The following is a 21212-nucleotide window of genomic DNA, read 5'->3' as shown; positions in this document are numbered from 1 at the left end:
CCCCAAGCATTCCTTTGTTAATCCAGGTCTGCAACTGATCCTTGAGCTTAACATAATCAGCTGTGCGGTGATTGAACAAGTTGTGAAACTTGCAATACTTCTTCCCTTCAATCTGCGTTGCGGTAGGCATCGCAGTGTCGTGCTTCACTCTTCCACTCGCGAACAACTTATCCAGAATTTCTGGAGCTTTGTGAGCGTTGTAGGTATACGAGTCATACTCGGGTTTGGTGAATGCTGCTGTAGAAATCTTGATAGGGTCCCTAGACATGTTCAAAGCCCTAGACTTCAATGCTTGTCTTCCAGCTATCTCCACAGCAGCTACTTCATCATCCACTTCCTCGACCCACTGCTCTTCGTACAGATACGGTGTGTAGAAAGGATCTACATGCGAGTAGATAGTGGAAACCCTCTTAGTCCCAGATGGAACTGCATAGCGTGGTTTCAAAGTTCCAGGGTGATAGGACACATGTGGGCCTTTTGGAACTGTAGCACTGTCCTCCATCTCCCTGAGGAACACTTGGTAAGAACCTACCTTGTTCATTAAATCTGCCATGCTAGAAAAGTAGGCATCGTGATGTTTGGCCCGCTGACGGGTTTCCAAACCCTTTATGATGATGCGAATGGCATCCTGTTCCGCGAGCGGTGTTCTACACTTTTCCTGCTGCACCTTGAACCTCTTTAGGAACTCCACTGTCGACTCCATTAGCTGTTGATACATGGAAGTTAGAGATGACAAATCCACTTCAGACTCAACACTTCCAAAAGTCGTTTTAAACATCGTCTCAAGCATGGACCAATCTGAAATGGACCTTGGTGCCAACTTGGAGTACCAAGACAGCGCTGGTCCTGACAACGATGAACCAAAAGCCCTCATCTTGAAGACTGGATCAGACGCATATGGCCCACAATCACTGTGGAAACGTGATATATACTCGGCAGCGTTCTCGGAACCCTCTCCTGAGAAAGTCTGAAACTTAATTGGACGTTAACCCGAAGGCCAAGGACATGCTGACACCCACTCCGGGAATGGACTTGTATACGATATGTTCGCGGCAGCATGGCCATGAATGGTCCTCACGCTTTCCTGGATCATCTTCTGAACTTGCTCCTTGGTAAGGCTCTAACCTTCTTCTATTCCATGCTCAGACTCTTCTCGATGTTCCTCTCGCCGCTCGCAACGGAATTGATGCTGACGCTCTTGTCTTCCGCTTGGTTGAAGGAGTGCCAATGCCTTTTGTAAAGTTTCAACCTCGGGAATGTTTGACCGTCGGGAACCTCCAAGCGTGAAGTTTCCTTTCTTAGCCTTCACCTTCTTCCTCCTTGCCAGTTTGACAAGCTCAGCATCTGATTTGTCAGCCTCATCACCTCTGGCCTCGTCCCCTTCAGCGCCGTTGTTAATACCGGCTATATCTTTCTTGCTGGGCCGAGCCTTTTTGGTGGCATTAGGCTTGTCATGGTTCTGGCTCTCGTAAAGCCCGGTGACAATCCGTTGGATTCCCAACGCTTCTTCGATCTGCTTGAATCGCTCATCCTGGCCCGCGAACTCTAAGTGAGCATTCCTCGCGTGCTCATTAGCACCCAGAACCAACTTCTTCATCCTGTCGTTGGTCTCAGCCAGACGCTGACCCTGTGTCGACTGTAGTTGTGACACATTATCCAACGTTCTCTCAACTGCAGTCATTCGATTGCCGAAGGACTCTTCCAATGACTTGACTACCGTCGTCAACTCTTTGAAAGCTAGTTCCATGTCTTCCGGTGTCGCCATCACTCCAAACTTCAGTAATGCCTCGACCGTTATTAAACCTCTGCAAGCCGCTGTGTTATGAGGAACACACCGCGAATGCTCTGGTTTCGAACAAGAGGGATATCCTCGCGAGTAAGGATTCTGGCTTGCTATCTTTGACACTGTCCCACTGGGCGTGCCAAATGTTCGAGCTGGGAAAACGGATCCTCCTCAGAGAACAATCAGCAGGCCCCGGTACCGAACCCTAGACGGTTCAGCCCTTCGTTCTCTGTTGTTGTTAGCGTGCTAGTACCTTTGAGTTAGGTACAGCTGTTGCTTTGTCTGACAATGATCGCGCTCCATGTACTGTCTTCTTCTCAAACGATTGCTCCGCAGTTGCTGATAAACCGCTGAAGTTCGAATGACCTATACACAACCGGAGTTGCTAGGTACCTTTCACTCCACCTCAAGTAGATGGCCGATCTTACTTTTGACCGCTTGGGGAAAAGCAGAGCTTATACTGTCGTTAATAGCAGGACTCTCTCGGGAATGAAATTTGCTGACTAGTGCAGACTTTTGGGTTTGCTAGAAGCTAAGCTAGCCACTCGATTGACTTGACTCGAATTGCCGGAGTTAACCGGACTTGTTGCTACATGCAGTGCGAGGCGTGCATCTGGGTAGCTCCGCTCCGATGGGAGACTTGGTTGCCGAAGCGAATCAGACTTTTAATCTGTAGGGAGATTTTGACTATGCGGTTGCGCGATAGTTTGTTTGAAGTTGCGTGTTTTATTATGTGCATTCAACCCCTTTATATAGAGGACACAACTTGTTCTTTCTGGCGAATCAAGTCTTGAGAACCTCCTAGTTGATTTAGATTTACCTTCCTTAATCAACTCAGAATCTATACAGCGATAGTCCCCTAAATCTATTCCAATACGGCAGGTAATCTTGCTCTGTGATATATTTTCCCCAAATAACCGGTTCACGAGCCTAAGTAGTCTAGATAATACCGGAGTATTATTTTAGGCCCAAACACCTAACCTTGTGGACTTTATTAGATAAACCTTCCTGCTGTAAGCTTATGGCTACGTACTGAACCTTTACATTAGTCAAGTATTAGGGTAGGAAATATTAATACCGGTGTTTTCATATACAAGTATACAACTAGTCTAGTGGCACTGAAGCGTTTCTATATGGTTCGCCAAATGCCAACGGACTTTAAACTATATCAACTGTACATCAATGTCGAAGCAGATAAATTTCCCGACTAGTTCAACAATGTAAAGACGACTTTATATTCTCCATATATATTAGCTATATACAAAATGAGAATAATCTGATCACTAGTTAAATTAAGTAAGCCAGTACTCTTATTATCACCCGTTGGAATCGAACCTAAATTCGAGTTGAAAAAAAAATTGAACCTAAATTCCGATTCGTAAATTTCAGTCTCCACATGTAAACCTCGTCTACCAATAATGTAAGAAAAAGAAAAAGAAGAAGAAGAAGAAGAAGAAGAAGAAGAAGAAGAAGAAGAAGAAGAGGAAAAAGAAGACTAAGCCCCATATTTTCTGACAACCACGTACGTACTAGGCGATACTAGCCAGGCGGCCAGGCATGTGACTCTTTGAAATTATATGGTGAGTTGGTGACCAAGACTTTAAGGCCCGTTGGCCTGAAGCGAGATTGGAAAAAATCAGCAACAGTTTCTAAAAGTTATATTTTAGAACTTTTATAACTTGTTTAAAAGTACAACAGAATTCGTGAACTTAGGAAATAGCCTAATTCACCAAACACCTTGGTCATATTATTGAGTATTTAAGCCCATAATTTAAACCAAACTCCGGCCAAACACAGCCTAAGAAGTCTTCAACATTAGTACCCTAGACCAAAGAGTGCGTTTAGATTGCGGATGATCGAGGAAAACACCCATTGGGTCTGAATTGACTGAATATCATATATATGGTAACCTCCTTTTCTCCTAAGCAATACAGTAAGTGCGTGAAGACCATGAGTCAAGAAACATGGACCCAAGACTTAAAATTGGACCTACTTTTCCACAACTTCAACGTCATCTTAGATCAAGTACAAGTCTATATAAGTCACATACATACTATCTGTTAGATTCATCCCTCACTTCTTGGTATTTCGAATGTGCTTGTGAATCAAATGGCAAGTGCGTTAACATGTTTGGCATCTCTTTTACCTTGTCTTCGTTTTCATCTCCATCCCTCTCCCTTACTCAACAGCTATCTCCTCCTGCAATGGCGCTTGCCAAACCTTGGACGACTGTGATGACCAACTCATCTGTATCAACCAAAGATGCAACGACGACCCCGATGTTGGGACTCACATATGCAGCAGGGGAGAGTCATCATCTTCACCTATCCCCAATAACTCCAAACCCTTTGGAACGCTGGATTGCGATGGCAAGTCGTACCCTAAGTACTCGTGATCTCCCTCGATAACATCATCCACCCAAGCCCTACTTACACAACGATTTCAGCGAAGGTGGTGATGGGTGCGTCAGAATGTGACGAAAAATATCATTATAGGCGTAGCTACATGGACACCAAAGGGGTCAATTGACCCTCCTCACTAGCTTGACAATTGTGTGATTTTTACTTTAATCTAAGAGCAATATAAGCCATTTGATTCAATGTGATAACAAATTTACTCACTTTCAACTAGATTATAAGATTGAAGCAAATCAATATTTTTATAGAATTTTCTCATCATTGTCTTTCTCTCATTTATTTGGTTTATCTCATACATACTATAGTATATTTCCCATTCTTTTTAATTACTTTTTTTTAATATATCGGCAATAACAACTAATTTGTACCTACATAGTTAGTTCATTTAATTTGTAGAATCGTAACTATATATAAATTTGACCACTCTTAATAAAATTCTTGGCTATGCCACTAAATATCATCTAGACGGGTTGTTGTACTTTCTATTGGGTGGTTTAATAATAAATTGAGATGTGGGAAGATGATAAGAAATACGACAAGTAACGGAAAAACCACAACTGCAAAAGTGGTGGATGAATGACATTCACGTAATGGATGTGATGCAGAGCATGCATGCTAGCCGACGTGTAGAAACAATATCGTGGATGGATTTTTGGACAATAATGGACTCTATATTATCTAAATGGCTCGACATACATGAGTTGTGATTGAATTCAAATACAAAGTAGTAGCATTGTAAATATAAACTCAATTATGATCTTTTGAGGTTTTTGTCTCTCAATAGAAGTAGAAAACTTGTTGGTTCGATTAACCTGATTGATATGAAGTATATGTGATAATCTATGAATCTATAGACTGGTAGATATTGAGTACAACTCAGTTTTCTTATGGGATGAAATTGAGTTGCGTTTAGGCCACTATATATACCAGTTGAATGTCCTTGAACTAACCACGATTTACGCAAGGTAAACAGCTTCATTCTGTGAGTGTATTCAGTGAGGTATAGTTCAGAAGATTTTCTTCTTGTTACCAAGGTGCTTGATTGAGATGTCTGTTATTCCTTCAATGACTATTGTTGATGGTAAACTTTTAATACCCTTATCTTCAGTTCATGTTTTGGTTTAATCTTTGGTGTTTTGTGTTCATGTATTTGTAAAACGATCTAACTACATGTGTTGTACTTTCAATTTGTTTTAACATATGGTATCAGAGCTCTTAAGAGTTTTCACAAGAACATGAATCAATATACAGTGTTAAAACCAAAATCTTGTCGGAATTTATTTTTTCAGTTATGGGCTAAAAGGATCTGGTTTTCATAATAGGCCCAACACATTAGTTTTATCGGGTCAACTCACTACCTTAATAAAACCACAAGATACATCTTTTAGAATAAAAGAAATACCTTAATAGCTTTTTCTGCTGGATTCATTATTTTTTAACTCATTTTTCTTTTTCTTTCGTTTTGGATTATATTGTACTTGTATTTTGCTTCCGCTGACCCCTTCTTGCAGGAACTGTTGAGGTATGAAGTTTCAATTTTAAAACTATAACCAAATCTGCAGCTTGATCGATTTAATTGTGTTTTGTTTCTACAGTTTCAATTCAAAATTTTGATTATGGTAGATTATATGTTTCAATGTTTTAAACAACCTATTTTCTATATAAAGTATCGATTACTGCAGCACTCCCCTATTTAAGTTTTCAATTTTAAAGATCTATACTTTATGATGAATTTTTGGTTGTTTTGCTACAATAACTTTCGTTTGATTCCAGGAAAACTAAATGCCATTAATTATATTACACAAAGTAATCTTTAATGTTATCTGGTTTTGCTGATATGCTTTTATCAATTTTGTGATGTTGCTTGCTAAAAATACATGGTATGTTAGTCTCTAAAGAGATGTCTTGCTATATAACTATTAAAAGCAATATGTAGTGCACTATATGAAACTAAAGCTTGTTTCTGTTGAGACTTTTCTCTATCCAAAGATTTTGATTGTTTTAACATTATAAGTTGTTGGACATGGTGGTGAAATACATGATCTATATATTAGATTTTATGCTATTAATAGTGTTATCTAATATGACTTCAGTTTATGAAACTACATATATGCTTCTGATTTTAAACTTGAGTGTTTAACTACATATCATAGAGCATCTACAGTACACACATATACGTATAAGCATGTTTTAAAACTCATGTGCATTTTGAAATTCATGGGACAAATCACTATGCTCAGTGAGGATTGAACTACAAGAAGTGGAGATTCTAGGTGGAATTGTATCTGTCCATGCACCAAAATATGGACCAGTGCTTGATTGATGAGGTCCCTGAAGAGCTAGATGAAGACATTAACAAGGAAAAGAGTTAGATTTACAAAGATTGGCACATGGCAAATCACATGGCCAAAAATGTGATAAGAAACACACGCTTAGATATTGTAAGAGGATGCATTGAAGAGCCTGAGTATTTTATTAATTACATGGAAGTCATTGCTCAGAAATTCAAGGAAAGCAATAAGGCAGAAGCTGCAAGGCTCTCTAAGAAATTCTATGACTTGAAGTTTGATGGAACTGGAAGTGTGAGAACTCACATCATGTCACTTATCAACATCAACAACCAACTCAGGGAGTTAGAGATGGGATTGAGTAAGGTTAAAGTGGATATGGGAACTTGAGGAGCAATTACAATGCAAACAAGGAGAAATGGGAAGTGGATGAGTTGATTTCCATCTGCGTTGATGAACAAAACAGGATGAGGAAGGAAAGTAGACCTGCTACCTCAATCAATGTGGTGAAGAAAGCTAAGGATAAGAAGAAATTTATTAAACATGGTGAGGAGATAGCATTGAAGCCAAGAAGAAAATTGCAAAGGTAGCAGCATTATAGCCATGAGATAGCAAGTTGCAGAAAGTAAAGTGTTTCTTCTGCAAAAGTTTGGTCACATAAAGAAGCAGTGCGAGGGCTTCAAGAAATGGATGGCAAAGAAGGTGAACTTCATAAATGTTGAACCACATACATAGTGGTTGAATTTAGGATCGCCAATTCCTATAACCAATTTATTGCAGGGTTTGACAAAAAGGAGGGCACCAAAGAGTGATGAGAATACAGTATGCGTTGGAAACGACATGCAAGTAGCCTTAAAAGCCGTTGGAACTCTCAAATTGGACTTAGGATTTGGAAGATTTTTATTTTTAGATAGTCTTTATTATATTCTTTCTCTCAAAAGGAATTTGCTTTTAGTTTCTTTGCTCGTTAAGTTAGGTTGCAGGCTAGTCATTGACAATTCTGGAATAAACGTTTTTCATGGTTTAAGTTTACTTGGCTGTGGTGTTTTCAGTGGTGATTATTTGTAGTTAAATTGTTCTATTGCAAAACCAGAAATCATGTTAATTGAAAACAATGAAGACACACTAAGAACCAATACAGTATTTGGAAATAAAATAACTTTATTCAACAACAAATATGCATACCTTTGGCATAGAAGATTAGGGCACATTTATAAAGAGAGACTTAAAACACTAATCATGAATAAAATACTACATGGGCTGAACTTCAGTGATCTAAAAGACTGCATCGAATGTTATAAGGGAAAATTGGCAAATAAAAACAATCAAACTACAGTAAGAAGCCAAAAAACTCTTAGAACTAATACATACGGATATTTGTGGACCTTTTATACATAAAACTCTATGTGGAAACCAATATTTCACAACCTTTACAAATGATTTCTAGAGATATTGTTACATATTTTTGCTTTCAGAAAAATCACAAGCATTAGAAGCTTTTAAAATCTACAAGGCAGAAGTCGAACTACAATTAGAAGCTAAAATTAAAGTTGTGAGATCGGATAGAGGTGGAGAGTTCTATGGGAGGTACACTAAGCAAGGCCAACATAAAAGACCATTTGCATTGTTCCTGCAAGAACAAGGTATTAAGTCTCAGTACACCACCCCATACAACCCTCAACAAAACGGAGTTCCAGAAAGAAAGAACATAACTTTATTAAACATGGTGAGGAGTATGATGTGTACCTCAGGTTTGCCTAAAAAGTTGTGGAGTGAGGCCTTAAGAACTGCCAACTACATTTGCAACAAATCACCTACTAAGGCTGTAGATTCTACACTGTTTGAAGCTTGGTGTGGAAGAAAACCAAACTTGCACCACTGCCATGTGTGGGGGTGCAAGGCTGAGGCTAAACTCCATATAAATGAACACCTAAATTCGAGTCAAAAACAATGAGTTCAAGTTTCATTGGATATTATGAAAAATCAAAGGGTTTTAGGTTTTGTGGAGAACATCATTCACCTAAAGTGTTTGAAACAATTCAAGCAAAATTTACAGATGAAGTTGAATATAACTCGATTTTTAAAGACTTGTCTTTAGATTTTGAGGAATTTCAAACAACCAAAACTGAAGTGTGAATATGCCTCTGCTACAATATGAGGTCACGAACCAAATTAATCCACAAATTCAGTCAAATGATCAAGATTCATATAGAGAAGTAGTCATGTTCCTAATCCTGAAGTAAATCCAGTACAACATGCGAAAACTCAAAACATAGACATAGAACAACCTGAGATAGTTGAACCTCAGCTTAGAAGATCCCAAAGACAAAGAAAACCAAATTTATGGACTCAAACACGTCACAAAATGGATTTTTATTCAAGAATAAAATATTATCCAGAATGGAATAAAAAGTTTGATTATGTGATTTCATATTTTGGTTTTATATAAAATATTGTAGATAAATGTGTATACTTTAAGACTGTTGGGAAGAATTTTGTCTATTTGATTCTATATGTTGATGATATTCTCCTAGCTAGTACTGATATGAAGCTACTGAAGGCAACTAAATCCTTCTTATCTAATAATTTTGATATGAAGGACCTTGGTGAAGCATCTTTTGTTTTAGGGATTGAAATAAAACAAGACAAATAGCTATGCTTATTAGGACTATCAAAGAATGCTTACATTGGTAAGGTTCTCAAGAGATTTAATATGGAGTCTTGTTTTGAAGGTTCAGTCCCCATGTCTAGGGGAGATAAACTTACTAAAACGTCTAAAAAAGGGGAGAAGAGTGAATGTGACAGTAGCATGGGAAACAAGCCATATGCAAGACTTATTGGAAGTTTGATGTATGCACAAGTATGTACCAGGCCAGACCTATCTTTTGCTGTTGGAATGCTCTCAAGGTTTCAATCTAATCTGAGTCAGGAGGATCGGGTTGCAGGTAAAAATATCCTTAGATATTTACAGAGAACTAAGTCTCACATACTTGTTTACAAGAAAGTCGAAAATCTTGAACTGCTTGGATAAACTGATTCAGGTTTTGCAGGCAATTTTCCTAGCTCTAATAAATGCATAGGTGGTTATGTATTCACGTTAGCTAGAGGTGTTGTGGTATGGAAAACCATGAAGCAAAGGATAATCTGCACCTCCACCATGCAGACAGATTACATTACAGTCTATGAGGGAGTGTGTGAAGGTCTGTGGATCAGAAATTTTCTAGTTCAAACAGATGCACTCAAGTTCTTAGTTTCTAGACCAACGAAGATCTACTGTGACAATGAAGCAGCTGTCTGTTTTGCTAGGAAAAACGAAAGGCCAAGCAATTTTAAACATACATATTTGATGTATTATGGTGTGAGATAGAAAATCAAAGAAGATGACATTGATGTCCAGAATATCAATATAGAAGCACAACTTGCAGATTCTTTTACTAAAGCTTTACTAGTTGCTTGTTTCCAGAAACATATTAAGAATCTGGGAATCTTATCTAAGTTGGATGCTTGAATTAAGTGGGATCACCGTCTTAAATTTTTAGAAGTTTTAGTTCTTTACAGTTAGACATTATTCCTATCTTTTCTTCTGTATTTTTTCATGAGTTATAAATAGATTCATATTTTCAAATCATGTTTTATTATCATTACAGACTTATTTATATGTGTTACACATTGAGCCTTTTTGCAGATCATAGTGAGCTACAGGTTCTCTCATTATGCTTACCGTGAGGATTTGGATTTTATTCAAGTCATGGAGAGGACTTAAATAGAACAAGGAATGAAGAGATAGACATAAAAATTCTTGTTATGATTATCATTGAGCTTATATGGTATATTATGATTGTTGTTGGTGATCTTCAATTGTTTTAGTCTTCTGATTAAATTCAATCTTAGATTATGCATCAATTATAATATATTGACTAGGCTGGACAAGTTATGAGTTGCTCTTACATATCAACACGCACTTTAGTTATTGTTAGTGTTTGATTATCATCTTAAAACTTTGCATTTAGATAATTTGGTCCAAGTGGGAGAATGTTGGAAAAATAATGGACTTTGCATTATCTAAATGGCTCGGCATACATGAGTTGTGATTGAGTTCAAATACAAAGCAGTAGAGTTGTAAATATAAACACAATCTGATATTTTGAGGTTTATGTCTCTCAATAGAAGTAGAAAACTTGTTGATTCGATTAACCTGATTGATATGAAGTATATGTGATAAACTATGAATCTATAGGCTGGTAGACATTGAGTACAACTCAGTTTTCTTATGGGATGAAATTGAGATGCGTTTGGGCCACTATATATACTAGTTGAATATCCCTGAACTAATCACGATTTACACAAGGTAAACATCCTCATTTTGTGAGTGTATTCAGTGAGGTATAGTTCAGAATATATTCTTCTTATTACCAAGGTGCTTGATCGAGATGTCTATTATTCCTTCAATGACTATTGTTGATGGTAAACTCTTAATACTCTAATCTTCAGTTCATGTTTTGGTTTACTCTTTGGTGTTTTGTGTTCATGTACTTGTAAAACAATCTAACAACAGGTGTTGCACTTTCAGTTTGTTATAACAGGATCAGCTTCTATGTGGAATGCATTGCGACTCAATCAAGATCTAGGTGAAGTCTCGGTGACTTGGTCCATGGCATGATCGCTATAGTAGCTCCTGCACTTTAGCTAATAAACTAGAAACCCTACAACTTAAAATAAAACCCATAAGTCAAGGCAATTGCATGAGTGATCGGTTCAATTACTCGACATCAATATTAACCCCGTAAGTATCATGAATAGTATAAACCAAGAGGGTATCGTTCACAAACCGGGAACTCAATCACCAAAACAACAACCTAAGATATATTTACTATATGTTACAACAAAATAAGATAAAAATATACAAATGTAAAATATGAACAGTGAATTCGTAATTAAAAGTTAGGGATCCATCTTTATGGATCTCCGGCAACGGCGCCATTTGATTGGTTCGATACTCGACATCAATATTAACCCTGTAAGCATCGTTAGTAGTATAAAGCAAGAATGTATCGTTCACAAACTGGAAATCCATCAAGGGCAAAGAATCACAAACATTTAACAACGAATTCACAAAAGATATAAAAGATTCAAGTTATAGGATCGGATTGTATAAAAACAGAAAATAAAAACCTAAACTAATATATACAAATGATCAATAAAACACACACAACTCATCACTAAAATAAGGTACACAAAGCCAACGAAAATTAAGTTTCATTCTCCCTAAGGTTCATGCCCAAACATCTCATAAGTAACTAAGGTTGGATCATGCAATTAGGGTCCTCAACGGTTATTCTAAACACATAGACACTAAACACATTCAACTATTGCTCAACGCCATTCATTGAACTCTAATCAATTAATCCTAACATGCATACTCAATGCAGAAAATAAGAATCATTGAATTCATCACAAGTTCTAAATCCAACCTAGATGTCATCTATACTCAACGCAAACATAACACTAAGAAATCCTTACACACAAACACAAGCCATAGCTCTGCCGAAATCATCCTTCACCCTTCTAAGAAATCCTAAAACCGATTCCATCATTCCCCACCAATCAATAGCCTTCAAACACGCTTTTGAAGAAGGTTTCATCCATAGAAGTCTCGGCTACACTTTTGGATTGCTTGATTTATAAAGTGTAACCATGATTCACTCTTGTTTAATTTCGGTTTTGGTTTTGTTATTGTTCTTGGATGAAGTTTGCGATTTGTGTAGTGTAATCTTGTTTCATATTTGTCTATGAAATAGCTACTTGATTCAATTTATATAAAGGATTCGAAATTGTTTTTGGTTTTATGAAATTTCTGTTTTTGGTTTCTGCCGAGTATTGTTCTTGAACAATTTCGATTTATAAGTGTTATGACTATGCTTGTAGCATGATATTTAGGTTGTTGGATTAAAGACTTATGCTAAGAACATGTTTATTCTTGTATATGTGATTTTCGAATTGCATGGTTGTTGGTTAAGTAAGTGACATACTTGATGAATTCAATGTGCATGGCTTTGGAATTACATGATGAAGATAAACATGTTAGATTTCGATTAAGGCTGCTTGGTATTGATCGAATGTGTTAACTGTCTATGTGTTTAGGTTACTGCTTAGAACCCTAATTGCATGATCCATCCTTGGTTGTTCATTATATAGTCTCGGCATGATGCTAAAAGAAGTCATGAAGCTTGTTTCGATCCCTTTATGTGAATTGTTTTGGTGATTGTTTATGTGTTGGTTGGTTGATCACATGTATATATTAGCTTAGGTTTTATTTACTGTTTTTATGATTCAATCCGAAACCTATATCAACCATTTATATCTTTATGAATTCGTGTTAAGTATTGTGATCCTAAGCCCTGGCTGGATCCCCGGTTTATGAACGATACCCTCTTGCTTTATACTACTAATGATGTGTTCAGGGTTAAATATTGATGTCGAGTAATCGAGCATTCATCAAATGGCGCCGTTGCCGGGGTCCCATAAGAGATGGATCCCTAACTTTTAATGCGAATTCATTGTGTATATTGTACATTTGTATATTCTTATCTTGTTTCGTTGTACATATAGTAATGTATCTTAGGTTGTTGTTTTGGTGCTTGAGTGAATGATTGCTGTAGGTTGTAAATCGAACGGAATAGGTAAAGTCCCTTTTGTTAATGTTAGTCTTAACCCTTCATGCTAGCTCTCGAGTTTGCATGAGGTCGAGGGCGGCTTTTATTAACACTTGGAGATTTGTCTAACACACAAGGTTAAGTCCAGCTGAGTGCATGGGACCAAAATTGGATCTCAGAGAACTACTGACTGACATACATCTCGGTGATGGAGTCGATAGGGAGTTTGCTCTCCGTAGTTCAACAAATGAGTCCTACCATTTTCACTATCTCTGATTGAGCTACAAGGCCTTCTGAAACAAAGACTTGATCTTGTGTCTAGGCATCCATACTTAGGCCGCACGTCCACCTTGGTTTACAACTTAGAATCAATCGATCGTTCAATCATTGAAATGGCAAAAAAACCTGTGAATTGTATGAACTTTTGTAAACGTAAAGAACTAACTCTTTGTAAACTTGACATAGTTGTCGTGTCCTTTCCCATAAGTGTGCGTGTGTGTGACTAAGGGAAGGCACGAATTATATGTGTTCATTGTGTATTCTTCAATGCTAACTCTTTAACTTTCAAACAGGTACTATGCATGTCCGAAATTTCTAAGAGAACACAAGAGCTCAAGGATCGAATTCAAGCACTTAGAGATTTAAACAACTCTTTCATAAGTGGACCTTTAAATTTCGAAACATCTCCAAGCAATTCAATCTTAAACTCTTCACCTAGATCAGAAGAAGAGGAGGATCTTTCCTTCCCCTTCATCTTCAATTCAGACTTAGACATAATTGCGGACCGTGACATAATTCCTGTTGGTGCTCCAATGGCACTCAAGAATGCATTCATTCCCACCACCCCTGAATCACCTTCATGCATTGCTTTCACTCCACCTGATGAAGCTAACTTCTCTATTCCTGTTCAATTGCTTAGGCAGCTGCCTAAGTACTCTGGCTCTTCAATGGAAGACCCTAATGTTCACCTTAGGGAGTTCTTGGATATTTGCAAGCTCCAATCGATTCATCATCTTTCTCAAGAAGGCTTGAGGTTGCTTTTGTTCCCATTTACCCTTAAGGATGATGCTAAACGTTGGTTGTATTCTTTGCCTGCAGGAATCATCACTACATGGGACGAAATGACTAGGAGGTTCTTGAAGCAATTCTTCCCTGCTCAACTCACGAAAAGACTTAGGAGGGAGATTCAGAACTTCACTCAAAAAGATGGTGATTCACTCTATGAGGCTTGGGAGGAATTTCAGGAACTACAAAGGAAGTGCCCTCATCATGGTATTTCGTTGGATGACTTGGTGCAATTCTTTTATGAAGGACTCGACACCACCAATAAGAGCATGGTGGACTCGGCATGTGGCTGCACATTCATGAACAAGACCGGTCAAGAAGCTTACACCTTGATTGATGACTTGGCTGACAACAATCGTCAATTTAGTTCCAAGGAGAAGAGAGGAAGCAAGAGCCGTGGGGTGTATGATGTTGATGCAAGGAATCAGATGGCTACTTTAGAAAGGAAGCTTGACGTGCTAGTCAAGGCATTCAATGGTTCGAGCATCAACCCTCAAGCATGTGGCATTTGTTCTTTCAAGGATCACACTACTGACAATTGTCCAAATGGTGCAATGACTGAAGAAGAGTTGAACTTTATGGGGCAACAAAGGCCTAGGTACGATCCATACTCGAACACAAACAACCCTGGACTTAGAGATCATCCAAATTTTCGTTGGAGCAACAATGCTCAACCATCCAATGCTCAAGGTCAAGGACCTCGTCCTTCAAGTTTGTTTGTGAGGCCTCAGGTACCTCAAGGTTCTGCTCCCTTTAACTCTAATGTTCATGGTTCGAATAATGCATCTTCACCTAACTATGATGAACTTTTGAAGTCTCTTGCTCAAGGGCAGCAAAATCTAAACTCTGCTACTCAAGCTTTAGTTACAAGTCAACAAGCTCATTCTAAGGACATAACTGAGCTTAAGAAGCAGATGGGGCAAGTGATCAATTTCATGGGCAAGATCTATGAAGGAGGAAAGTTGCCGAGCCAAACTGAGCCTAATCCTAACGTGAAGGCCATGATGACGCGAAGTGGGAGGATCTTGGATGCTCCATTGCAGCAACACAAGAAGGCCGTGCCTTCTAAAGGACAAGAGGCCGAGAATTTCAATGTCAAAGACTTAGAGAAGGACCCTGCCTCCTCTAAGGAAAATGATGCCGTGCCTCTATCACAAGAAGATCATACCGTGCATGACAAAGGTAAGGATCCTAACTCTAGTGGTTTGGTTTCAACTAATGATCTTCCTCGTGTTCCCTTCCCTAGTAGATTTGCAAAGCAAAAGAATGATGGCTCTGATCAGGCCATGCTCGACATTTTCAAGAAGGTGGAAGTGAACATGCCTCTTATTGAATGCATACAACAGAATCCTAGGTATGCTAAGTTTTTGAAAGAATTATGCACCAACAAGAGGATGACTCGAGAGAAGGAGGTTGTCACAATGAGTGAGACCGTTTCTGCCGTGCTCCAAAGGAAGCTACCACCAAAGCTTAAGGATCCAGGGAGTTTTTCTATCCCTTGTACAATCGGAAACATGACATTTGAGAAGATAATGCTAGACTTAGGTGCATCTATTAATATAATGCCGTATTATATCTATGAGGACCTAGGTCTAGGTGATTTGAAACGTGACAATGTTGTGATTCGATTGGCTGATTGTTCCAACAAAGTCCCTTTGGGCTATGTTGAAGATGTTCTTGTGCAGGTTTCGAGCTTGATCTTTCCTGCCGACTTCTATGTAATAGACATGGAACCAACAGAGGCAGATGACAAAGAGGTCCCTATCTTGTTGGGCCGCCCCTTCATGAGGACTGCACGAACAAAAATAGATGTGTTTAGTGGATCACTCACCTTTGAGTTCGATGGTGAAGTGATTAGCTTTAACATCTTTGAAGCTATGAGGTATCCTCTTTCAGAGTTAAGTGATTGTTTTTCAGTTGACATTCTTGATTCCCTTGCATATAACTATCTAGATACCTTGGCACATGACGAGTTGGCACTCACCATTGCCCAAAGGGCCGGATTTACAAGTGATGGTTCTAACATTTCGGAGTTAGAAGCAAACAATGCCGTGCCATCCTTCATTCATGAAAACGTGACCTCTCTTGAGGTTGCACGTGAGGTAAGCTTTGTCTCTCCTAGTCCAATTCTCTTAACTACTAATAAGAATCTTCCTTATGTGGTGCAAGCTCCGAAGCTTGATCTTAAGGTTCTTCCGGACCACTTGAAGTATGCGTTTTTAGGAGAAGATGATACATTGCCCGTGATCATTTCATCTGCACTAAATGAGGAGCAAGAAGAGAGATTGAATGAAGTGTTGAAGAGACACAAGACGGTAATAGGATGGACCTTAGCCGACATCAAGGGAATCAGCCCTACCATGTGTGTGCATCGAATATTGCTAGAAGATGGTGCCAAACCAACTAAGGAAGGTCAGAGACGCCTTCACCCACCAATGATGCAAGTTGTAAAGGACGAAATCACTAAGTTGCACGATTGTGGCGTGATCTACCCCATCTCGGATAGTAGGTGGATCTCTCCCATTCAAGTTGTGCCAAAGAAGTCAGGCATCACGGTGGTGAAGAACAAAGACAACGAGTTGGTGCCTCAAAGGACAGTGACTGGTCATAGAGTATGTATTGACTATAGGAAGCTCAATGCAACAACAAGGAAGGACCATATGCCATTGCCATTCATTGATCAAATGCTTGAGAGGTTAGCTGGTCACTCTTTCTATTGTTTCCTTGATGGATATAGTGGATACAACCAAATAAGTATTGCGGAAGAAGATGAAGAGAAGACTACGTTCACATGCCCTTTTGGTACGTTTGCTTATCGTCGCATGCCTTTTGGTTTATGCAACGTCCCAGGTACGTTTCAACGTTGCATGTATCACATTTTCTCTGAGTATATTGGTTCTAAAATTGAAGTTTTCATGGATGCTTTTTCTGTCTATGGTGAAGATTTCGAAACTTGTTTAGAAAATGTTGAACTTGTGCTCAAACGTTGTGAAGAAACTAACTTGGTTTTGAATTGGGAAAAATGTCACTTTATGGTCACGCAAGGCATTGTCTTAGGCCATATTGTTTCATCTAGAGGAATTGAGGTTGATAAGTCTAAAATAGATCTTGTGCGTCACTTACCCCTCCCCACAAGTGTGAGGGATGTTCGATCGTTTCTTAGACATGCAGGTTTCTATCGTAGGTTTATCAAGGACTTTTCCAAGATTGCGAGACCAATGAGTTCATTGCTTCAAAAGGACGTCCCATTTCACTTCGATGATGATTGCAAGCATGCATTCGAGACTTTGAAGAAGCTCCTAACTTCAGCACCGATCATGGCACCGCCGGATTGGTCCTTGCCATTCGAGTTGATGTGTGATGCCTCCGACTATGCAGTTGGAGCCGTGCTAGGGCAGAGGAAGGACAAGCAGCCCTACGCCATCTACTATGCCTCACGAACACTCAATGATGCTCAACAAAACTACACCACAACTGAAAAAGAACTTCTTGCCGTGATCTTTGCTCTAGATAAGTTTCGTTCTTACTTACTTCAATCGAAAGTTATTGTTTACACTGACCATGCAGCTTTGAAGTATTTAATGACAAAGAAGGATGCCAAACCGAGATTGATTCGATGGGTTCTTCTACTCCAAGAGTTTGATCTCGAGATCAAGGACAAGAAGGGAAGTGACAATGTTATGGCAGATCATTTGAGTCGTTTGGTGAGAGATGCCGAGCCCTTGGCCATCCAAGAGAGTTTTCCGGATGAGCAACTCTTTCGAGTTGAGGTAAGTGAGCCCTGGTATGCAGATATTGTCAATTATCTTGTTTCTAAGCAATTTCCGGATACTTTATCGCATGCTCAAAAGAATAGACTCAAGGCATTAGCTAAGTATTATGTTTGGGATGAACCATACTTGTAGAAACATTGTGTTGATCAAATCATTAGGAGGTGTGTCCCTGAATCTGAACATCATTCTATACTTACATTTTGCCATTCTGAATCTTGTGGAGGACATTTTGGTTCACGTAGGACTGCTCTTAAGGTGTTAGAATGTGGTTTCTTTTGGCCTACGATTTTTAAAGATGCATATCATTTTTGCATGACTTGTGATAGGTGCCAACGCATGGGAAACTTAGGATCTAGAGATCAAATGCCTATGACACCGATTATATATGTTGAAATATTTGATTGTTGGGGTATTGATTTCATGGGACCTTTTCCTAGCTCAAATGGTTTCCTGTATATACTCGTTTGTGTTGACTATGTTTCGAAATGGGTGGAAGTAAAGGCCACCCGGACTAATGATTCTCTAGTTGTTGCAGATTTCCTTCGTTCTGACATTTTTTCTAGGTTTGGTATGCCGAGAGTTATCATTAGTGATGGAGGATCTCACTTTTGCAACCGGACCATTGAGGCGTTGTTGAAGAAGTATGGAATCAAGCATAAGGTTGCTACGCCTTATCACCCCCAAACAAGTGGACAAGTGGAGCTATCTAATCGTGAGATCAAGAGAATTTTAGAGAAGTCTGTTGGACCATCACGCAAGGATTGGTCTCAACGATTGGATGATGCTCTTTGGGCCTATAGGACGGCATACAAAACTCCTCTAGGCATGTCACCATTTCGATTAGTCTATGGCAAGGCGTGCCATCTTCCTGTGGAGCTTGAACATCGTGCATGGTGGGCTGTGAAGAATTTTAACATGGACATTGATGAGGCCGGATTACATAGGAAGTTGCAATTGCATGAGCTTGAAGAGATTCGAAATGAAGCCTATGATTCGGCAATGGTTTACAAGGAGAAGACTAAGACATTCCATGACCGCATGATTACGAAGAAATACTTTGTCGTTGAGCAGAAAGTTCTTTTGTTTAATTCTCGACTTAGATTGTTTCCGGGCAAGCTCCGTTCTAGGTGGCTTGGACCGTTTGTTGTTACTAATGTTTTTCCTTTTGGTGCTATTCAGATCAAAAGTATGGTGCATGGAAAGGAATTCACGGTCAATGGACATCGCTTGAAGCCGTACTATGACAATTTCGTGGAACATAACGTGGAGGAGACGTCTCTCCTTGATCATACGGCAAGCAAGTGATGATTTGGAGATAGTCTAGGCTATGGACTCTAAACTTCAGCCAATGAAGGAGCCATCAACGAGAGTTTGCATTTTCTTATCCCTTAACTCTTTCTAATTTTCGTTGCTTATCATATTGTACATTGAGGGCAATGTAAGTTTTAAGTGTGGGGTGGAGTATACATCATTCGTTGAATTCTAGTGTTTGATGCTTATGTGTTTCGATCTTGTTGTTTTGATTTTCGAATTTTAGTGTTATTTTGGTTCTGTTTTTCGATTTTTAAGTTGTTTAGTTGTTTTGTTTTTGTTTTGAGTCCTAGGTATGCCTTTGACTGTTTAGGATGAGTTGATCTTTGAATTTATGGTTGATAGATGATCATGATATTGAAATGAACTTAATTGTTATTTGATGGTTAATTGATGTGTAGATTTTATACGAACATGTAGTAGATGAGGATTTTAAAACTTAGGTACAGAATGAGCATGTTCTTTACTTGTTTGAATTCATGTAACCTATGTGAGATTCGAGCCATATACTTGTGCCTTTCTTTGGAGAGTTTATTCTATCGTTTCTTGGCTTTATAACCTCATTACATCTATTTTGATCAATTCATATGCCATAGAATTGAAATGAACTAGAGAATGCTAGAACTTACTTTGTGAAACTTTCGAAGCTTTATGTCATAATATACTCTGATTTTGAAAAGGATTGTTGGATCTTTTTAGGATTTCCACCACTTAAGCCAAAGAGCCGTATATTCCTATTTGAGCCCTGCTTGGGACACCTTAGTGTTAACCCCTTTGAGTCTACGTTAAGCCTATTCTTTCATTACCAACATGTTATATCCTTGCTTAGTGTAGTTACATCTCTACCTTGTCTTTGAGGCTTGGCAGAGCCGATTGTGGATGTTAATATGGAGTGATGATTTGATTCAAGTGTGGGGTTATGCTATTGTATGTATGTTATGCCGTGAAAAGAGAATGAAAAGAAAGAAAAATGTATTGATGCCGTGAGAAAAGAAAAGAAAAAGTATATATACACGGCAAGAAAAAGAAGAAAAAATGAAAGATTGAATGAGAAGATCTCGGCATACATGTTGTTTTGGTGAATTTAGAGTTGTGATGTATTTGTTGAAGGCTCAATAGTGTTGTACTTTAGCCTTTGTTCGTTTTCACAATGTTTAAAGTGATGAATGGGTCCAACATGATGTTATTTGGCCCTTGTTTTATGCAGTATGGCGACATAAGGTGGATGTTTTGCTCTGCTAAGTCTTGAGGATGACCTTTGTGATTCCTTTACCCTGAAAAATACATCCATGCCGAGCCTAAGCCTATCCTTTTCTAAAGATCCGCATGATTCTTGAAATGAGTAGCTCTTGATTTGTGGAGTTTGTTTCATGAGTAAGCTTATGGTTTGGGTTCATTTGTGCACATGATTGGTATCTTTCATGAGGTTTTCGATTTTCACTATGTTTATAACTCTTGTGTGTGAAAAGCTTTTAAGCATATGCCATGTTCTTGAGAGAAAAGATTTCGAGTGCATATCCCTTGTGAGTTGAATTTGAACTTGTTTTGAACATGTCGAGCTTAATTTCACCTTTGTTTCTGCCATGTCTTACTTGTTAAACGAAATCTCATGTTTGTAAACCATTGAATTCATCTTATCTATTTCGATTGAGTGTTATTCTTGATGCTATGAGTTTGAAGATCTCTGAGACAAAATGTTGAAGGCATTAGTGTTGTGTCGTTAGTTTTAGTGTTTTGATTTTCGTTTTATGTTTTGATTTTCCTTTTTAGTATTTGCTAAGGGACTAGCAAAGTCTAAGTGTGGGGTTGTTGATAGGAGCACAAAGTGTGACGTTCTTAATGTTTATATGCCATATTCTTATGCTTTGTTACTTCTTATTTAGTTGTTTTAGGTTCATATTTGTCATATGTATGTTCTAAGT

At 38.5% G+C, this 21212-nt stretch overlaps 1 protein-coding gene and 1 non-coding gene across 2 annotated transcripts in view; one reads left to right on the top strand and one right to left on the bottom strand.

Moving 5' to 3' along the window:
- Window positions 1-3929: 3929 nt before the first annotated feature.
- LOC126787321 (kiwellin-like) overlaps window positions 3930-21212 on the top strand; it is a gene marked incomplete at its 5' end in the record, with an annotated part of 33150 nt that continues 15867 nt past the window's right edge. Inside the window, 1 exon segment of the mRNA XM_050513226.1 lies at window positions 3930-4099. Coding sequence (XP_050369183.1) covers window positions 3930-4099 — 170 coding nt within the window.
- Window positions 14311-14417, bottom strand: LOC126789685 (small nucleolar RNA R71). The gene has a single exon (XR_007671599.1). It is a non-coding gene; the product is annotated as a small nucleolar RNA R71 (small nucleolar RNA).

Source organism: Argentina anserina, chromosome 3 (assembly GCF_933775445.1).
Source record: "Argentina anserina chromosome 3, drPotAnse1.1, whole genome shotgun sequence".
In the NCBI taxonomy this organism is placed as follows: Eukaryota; Viridiplantae; Streptophyta; class Magnoliopsida; order Rosales; family Rosaceae; genus Argentina; species Argentina anserina.
The sequence above is the reverse complement of the archived record's forward strand: the minus strand, read 5'-3'. Positions and strand labels throughout refer to the sequence as shown.